Raw genomic sequence first — 7,267 nt, forward strand, 5'->3', positions numbered from 1 at the left:
CTCAAGTTTCAAGTTACAAGTACGAATTTTGACCCAGTTTTTCTTCCTTTCATCTGATTGGCCAATGTCATGTCAATCACAAATGTAACTATCCAATCAGAGAACAGGTGGGTTTGGCTATTGGGGGGGTGCTTTATGGAGTCCACACACAAATCTATTTTACACATATGAATCCTAATTTACAAGTACAAAATATTTATGACCACAATCTGAGCCCACGCTGATGGGATCAATCAAGTATCCTTCTATAGATCTACGAATGACTTAAAATTAGAGTAAGAACCGCAAACTCATTATGAAAGTGTCACAGATGAAGAGAATCCACAGACGTCTGTACCACTAAACACTAAAGAAGCTGCCCCCTGCTAGGAAACGATGCTAATGTGAAACAGCAGGACAAACGTACAGAAAACATTTATTAATGGTGTCGTTTATCTGTTGCATTATTTTTCTCAAATACATTTGAAAAACAAACAAAGTCAGGTGACTGGATGTGTGAGCCGTTTCCAGGCATCGTTTAATCCACCGCAGGCAGCAGCTTTCATCCATGTCTGCGAGGTTTCCTTCCATATCAGTACATTTATTATTTACACCCTTTTTCAATATTTGGTATTAATACAAACATTTAAAATATAAACCAAGTTGAGTTAAACTTTATTAAACTGTAGATTCATACATTCGCTCCACATCACAGTAATCAGAATTTTGCCCTTACATGATAAATGTTCCATCTAAAACTTTTCATGTTTACTTATTTCATATTTGTTGCTACGCTGCATAAGAAAAGATGCAGAAAGGGCCCTTCATGAGAAGATTTGGTGCTGTAACAACATACAAATATGAAATAAATGATTCCTCATAGAATTGTTTTTATTTCGTTTCCATAAAAGCAGAAATAGAACACGACCACATCCAGTCCAGGTGCCGCTCTGGTTGGAGGATGTTGAGCAGAAACCCTTGGTCAACATTGGAAACATTAAAAGTCAGTGTGGGGGGAGACGTGTGCCCGTCATTGGACTGCGCACACATCCAGAATACAGAACTTGGCTCTACAAGTAGGGCAGGGAACCCTGCTGGACAACCACGTCTCCGGTGTCTGCTCGTCTAGACGGCTGGCGAACCATCGACCCAGACACAACAGACACCACATGGGTCTGCAGTGACACTGCTGGCAGTCTGAATCGTCATCATCGGTCTCTGTAGCAGACAGGAATCACACAGGCGTAGTTACACGAGCACATATGAACCCACCCAAAAAACGATCAGCGTAGTTTTACCTGCTTCGTGGCAAAGCGTGACCAGTTTGGCGTTTGCTGGAACCTGCATGCAGCCGATACAGGGCTCTAACTCCTGTGTACGCACACAGCACATGCTGACTGACTGACTCATCTCATCTCAGCACTGGACACAATTTGATGAATGCAGCAGTGTGTACCTGTCCGTGGGGGAGGGCGTACGGCTGATTGAGGTCCACCTGAGCCTTGAACGTTTCCAAAAAGAGTTCACCGAGCGTTCGATGGATCACCACATTAGGAGAGTTTCTGATGGGAGCCCGGAGCTTCTCCCGGAGCTCTGCGTACTCCGCAGAGTTGAGCCTGGAACGAGTTGGAAAGACGATTTGATTTCTCTTTGTTTTGACACGAGACGTGCCGTTTTGTCGAGACAACACATACTTGATATTGAATGGTGTGACAGCAGGGTTAATGCTGTCAACTCTCAGGGTCAGGATCTCTGTGGGCGAGGCTGAATCCGGACTCAGGTGGTGCTGTGTGGACTCTGTCACTGTGACGTGGCAATCGCTCTGCAGGGCCATGTAAATGTGATACGTGGTCACCTAGAAGCAGACAAAGAGGGTCAGATGTGCCTGAGCAGACAAAGTCTAGCTGCAGCTCATGCGCACAAGTCAGCAGTTGGATTCTTGTTGAAATGCAGCAAAGTTACCAAGTCCCTGTTCTATAAATAACCAACATTAAAAAAACGAAACATATTAAGATGCAGGATAACAGAAAACCAGTGAAGATGCTCTAAAAATATTTATGTACCAAAATGATTACATGAAAAGCTCAGAATGGATTTGTCTAGTTGGTCAGTTAATCATCACAATGATTAGAGCCCACAGGAAGCCCACGGCCGTCGCTCTGTGTCCTTGTAGCTCAGGTCTGCGTTTGTTTGTTCGCCGTGCACAGAATCACTTTTCCATGGTCAGACCGCAAGTGTGACAGCGTTACCACGACAACCTTACTGCGACAACGTTACCGCGACAGCGTTACTACGACAACGTTACCACGACAACGTTACCGCGACAGCGTTACTACGACAACGTTACCGCGACAGCGTTACTGCGACAACGTTACCGCGACAACGTTACTGCGACAACGTTACCCCGACAGCGTTACCGCGACAGCGTTACCGCGTCAGTGTTACTGCGACAGCGTTACCGCGACAGCGTTACCGCGACAACGTTACCGCGACAACGTTACTGCGACAGCGTTACCGCGACAACGTTACCGCGACAACGTTACTGCGACAGCGTTACCGCGACAACGTTACCGCGACAGCGTTACCCCGACAACGTTACTGCGACAGCGTTACCGCGACAACGTTACCGCGACAGCGTTGCTACAACAACATTACTGCGACAGCGTTACCCCGACAATGTTACCGCGACAGCATTACCGCAACAACGTGCAACCAATCTGCAATTTTCCCGTCTCTGAAATGGTTGCCTTGGAGACGAAGAGTGCAGGGAAACAATGGCAATAATAAATATCATCAGTTTTCAACTGAACGGGGTCAAGGTTCCTTCTAGTACGTCTGTGATAACAGTTCCTAACTGTGACGGATCTCACATCAGCTGCGAGCCCTTTAACCACAGACTTTATAAAAGCAGAAACAAACGGACGCTTTGTTTCATTTATGATCAACAGTCTATCAGAAACAGTCATTTACACGTTTCTCTCTGATGATAGCGAGAAGAGGCTGAAAAAAAAGATGTTTATGATGTAAGGGTCATTTTTCTGATAGGACTTTCTGTGGACTGTTGTCCTGACAACTGAGACTCGTAGGAAAGCACAGGATCAGGATTTCTCAGAGTTTCTCTGCAGTGCGTGAAACTAGAGTTGTGCAGTTATAATGCCAAAGAAAAGCTATACGCATATTTATTAACACTCACCTTTAACACCCAGGTGTCAGTGACGATGACTCGAGCTCCCGGTGCTCCTGTAGCAAACTTATCTATGTGTCTGAACTCAGTGTTGATGCTGACTGCCACAGAGCCCCAGCTGGAGAAAGGGGGCTGCACATGGGCCTGCAGCACCTTACTGATTGGATGATTGTGCCAGCGACGCCGGGACCAGTAGAAGACAATTATCCAGCTGACCGACTGGAGGCAGAGAGACAGAAGGAGAAACGCTCTCCAGCTGTCACCAACCTGGAGAAACAACAACACAAGAGATCACTGCTTCAGGTTCATGATCAAGAGAGTTTGAACCACTAAACCTAAACAAAAGACGACAACAACAAAATGACTCCAACATGTTTGCTTATTGGCTCCTGTGTTCTGGTTATTCCTACAGATTACATTATGGAAAACTGTCTTCTTTTTTCAATTCATCAAATGTGCTACTCTGCAAACAAAGCCATTTCCTGCATAAATTCAAACTTTTCTACCCCACAGAGTCATGAAACCCTCGTGGAAATGTGATGCCTCATAAGGTTTTCTTCCCAGCTACAGCAGCTGGACCCAGAGACGGGGAAGCTGCACCAGGAACGAGTCGGCTAAAAGGCTGTAGGCATAAGCAGTCCTTTAACAGTGTGCACGTGTGGGCCCTGCATGCCACAGCCCACAGCTTACTCTGATCAACAAGGCAGAAATCAAACACACAATCAGTGGAAAATGCACCGTTTGTCACGCACAGTTACATCACTTTCACCCAAGCGCTGTAGCAGAGCGTGGGCACGTGTTGCAGTAAAAGAGATGGACGATGATGAGAACAGAGCAGCTCGTAACCACGAGAGGAGCCGTTTCTTCTGTTTGGAAGAGTTTTGGTTTAAATAAATAACAGATGCTGCGCCGCCATCTGCTGGTCAGCCTGCTTCTCTGTCAGACTTTCACCAGCATCATTACCAGTGAGCTAACACGGATAAAGAAGAATGTGTACTGCGAATGCTAACGATCCATTCTCTGACTTTGCTTAAAAACAGTGGTGAGCATTAGATCGAACCTGAAAGGATAAAAGTTAATGACCGACTCCAAAGCCCTGTGTCGTGGGTTTTTACTTAACTGATTTTGTTTTTTTGATAATGTTTTATATGAGCCAGTGTAAACTCATAGCACGGCTCACTCTCCAAATGCACCGCCTGTTCTCCAGGATCTACATCAGCATAAATGTGTTTCCTTAAGTACACAACAGAGGGCGTGGCCCCGTGCAGGCTGCAGGCAGAGAGCACCAGCCAACCCACCTGGTAAATGTTAACCAGGTTTTTTTCTGGAGCAGCGACACACATTCCCATGTAGTAACCTGCAGAGAGAAGACACAATATAGCATCAGACAAACACGAACCTGCTCCATGTTTATCAGGTACACAAACATCACAGGCCCCTCCACGGAGCAACAAACCAAGACCAGGTCAGACGACACCGCGACTGTCCTCTGCTCGGGGCTCTCGTATATAAAACCCGTGTCTACGGACAAGCACTGATTTAAAAGCTCAAAATCAAAGTGTTATCGCTCCCACGGGCGTGTCCTCCATCATTACTGACCTGTGCGTGGATTTAAAGTACAAATTATTCACTTATTTAAACTGTTCTAATCTTTTCTTAATGCCTCATTTTTTTACCCATGGTTCCAAAATGTTATAATGGTGACACTGGTTCTAACACCCACTGTGTGCGTGACGTGATTGCGGGGAACAGAGTGCTCTTCTACCTGTGTGACAGTGACGAGTTTACCTAAAGGCAGCGCGGAGTGGACCACGATGGTGATGCTGGTCCTTCTGATGTGATACTGGATGAAGCCCACGTCCTCGCTGCCCAGCCACGACGAGAACAGGTTCTGGATGGTGAGGCCGGCCGAGCGGAACTCATTGGGCGTGAACACGAAACAGAAGGAGAGGACCACGTAAGCCAGAGTAAACGACAGCTCCGGGCTCTCCATACTACTGCCAAGGTCCGAGTATATTTACCTCACTTCCGCATACGTTTTCTTCTTCGTCGTCTTTTCTTTTCTTCGACGCTTTTTCAAAATGCCGTTTTCAAACACCGGGTTGAGCCATTACCGCCCCCTACCGGCTTAAAGAAGACGAACCGAAAGTCTGGTCTGCCTATCACACATATGCTCTTCACTTCAGCTTCAGCTCATCTGTAAAGGGAAAATCTTCTAGAAGTGCGTTTGTGAGGCCACAGTCTCGGGTCTAATTCTAGGTTAGAGTCAGCGCAGGCCGGGAGAAAGATCTTCCGCACCAAACTTGCTGGGTCAGGGTTACTCTTGACTGGTACCAGGGTGGCTGGTCCGTCCCCGCTGGTCCTCTCACCTTTGGCCGTGGTAAAAGTTTATTTATATATCGCACATTTCACTGACAGATGTCACAAAGTGCTTCACAAAAGAGATAACAAAAAACAATATACAATACTTCGGTCCTCCCTCCTCCTCCTGGGATAGGCGCACAGATGTCTCCTAGATGTGTGGCCTCAGGTATTTGGTACTCTTGGGGGCTGCCACATATCATGTAATATATGTAACTACCAGTGTTGGGTAAGTTACTTTAAATTAGTAACTTAGTTACATTACTAGTTACTTCTATCAAAAGTAACTCAGTTACTTCAAGTTACTCGTTACTTTCAAAGTAACTAGTTACTAGGGAAAGTAACTTTGGTTTTACTCAGACTTCTCTTGTTAATGTGTTGCTTCTGTAACTGGATACCCAGCCAGACTACCAGTCTTCTAGCTTGCTTACTTGCCACAGTGCACTGTGCCACCTACCAACAGAAAGGAAAAGATAATGTGCACATTTCCACGAGAGAAATCCCACGCCTGGACCGTCATTGACTGCTGCCATGATTCTAGCCTACGTCACAGCGTCATGTGCACCTTTTACATCCAACACAAAAACTGCAGTCGTGGTGCTTTGATTGCACTCAGAACTCGGAAATTCTGCCTTCTGAATAGGAAGATGCAGGTAACATCAGGCTGCAGATGAGCTGCATACAGAGCTGGACTGGGACAAAAAATCGGCCCGGGCGTTTTGACTAGAGACCGGCCGCCATTATAGGAAAAATCATAAAGCCTTTGAATGCAAATAAACGCTGTTGTGACAGTGATGTTCACTGTTCTGATGGTATATATGCATCAATCTATCAATCGTTTGTTGTAAGATTCAGATAATTATTTTTTAAAAGCGAGACATTTTGAATGAGAATAAGAAAGAAAAGTATTTCTTTGTGCCCCCCTCTCCCTGTTAATGCCCTACCTGCCCCCCTGGCAACACTTTGATAGACCCGCCCCTGCACAGTTACCAGCTGTCAGCTACTTAGAAAAGGATCCTGGTGTTATTTGTCTCTCAGAAACAGTTCATAACTTCAACTCATTCATGTCACCTGAAAGGTAAACCTGTTTCTCCATCACCTGTTCAGCTCTGATGGTTCAGTAAGGACATCTCCTGGTTTCATCTTCATGTTTCCCTCTCACCACATATCCAAACCAACATCATGACCAGCAGCTTTACAGCTGTGGCTCCAGCAAACATCAGCTGATACTAGAAATTAATATTAAATAAATTCTAACAACAGCTGATCAAGCTTAAACGTGCTGCTGTTGTTTAGCGCGACCTCCACTGTTTTTTTTTTCTTTCTGGCACAAAGTGGGCGATAAATAAACAAGAGAGACGATCAGCTGATCATTGATCAGTTTCATGATTGAAGTAGAAACAGGAGAGAGAGGGGGGAGAATGAGAGGAGAAGAGGCAGCTGTGCAGCATAAACACAGAATAACTCCAGCTTTGTGTCTTTTTCATTGTAGCTGAAGTCCGGGACAAACTGTTCTCCTTTTCACCTCAATAAGAAACGCGTAATATTTTCTCTGAATACCAGACGATTCCGTTTTTTACGGCAACTCTACTAACTAACCTTATGAATAAAATAAAGTTCAACATCAGTAACATCATAGCACCCACCCAGCTGTATAGAAACTCGTACCCAGCACAATGAAAATAAACTCCACCTAAACTTGGTTCATATCTGACCCAGACAGACTGCAGGTCATAACTTCTT

At 45.3% G+C, this 7,267-nt stretch overlaps 1 protein-coding gene across 1 annotated transcript; it reads right to left on the reverse strand.

Moving 5' to 3' along the window:
- Window positions 1-398: 398 nt before the first annotated feature.
- LOC113030348 (E3 ubiquitin-protein ligase TM129-like) lies at window positions 399-5,227 on the reverse strand. The gene is made up of 7 exons (XM_026181731.1): window positions 4,952-5,227; window positions 4,462-4,520; window positions 3,173-3,430; window positions 1,674-1,834; window positions 1,436-1,595; window positions 1,278-1,350; window positions 399-1,197 (listed from the first exon to the last, which is right to left on the reverse strand). Exons 1-7 carry the CDS (start codon window positions 5,154-5,156, stop codon window positions 1,010-1,012), a joined length of 1,104 nt encoding a protein of 367 aa, XP_026037516.1. The 5' UTR covers window positions 5,157-5,227; the 3' UTR covers window positions 399-1,009.
- Between the last annotated feature and the right edge of the window lie 2,040 nt (window positions 5,228-7,267).

This window comes from Astatotilapia calliptera, chromosome 2 (assembly GCF_900246225.1).
Source record: "Astatotilapia calliptera chromosome 2, fAstCal1.2, whole genome shotgun sequence".
Classification (NCBI taxonomy): domain Eukaryota; kingdom Metazoa; phylum Chordata; class Actinopteri; order Cichliformes; family Cichlidae; genus Astatotilapia; species Astatotilapia calliptera.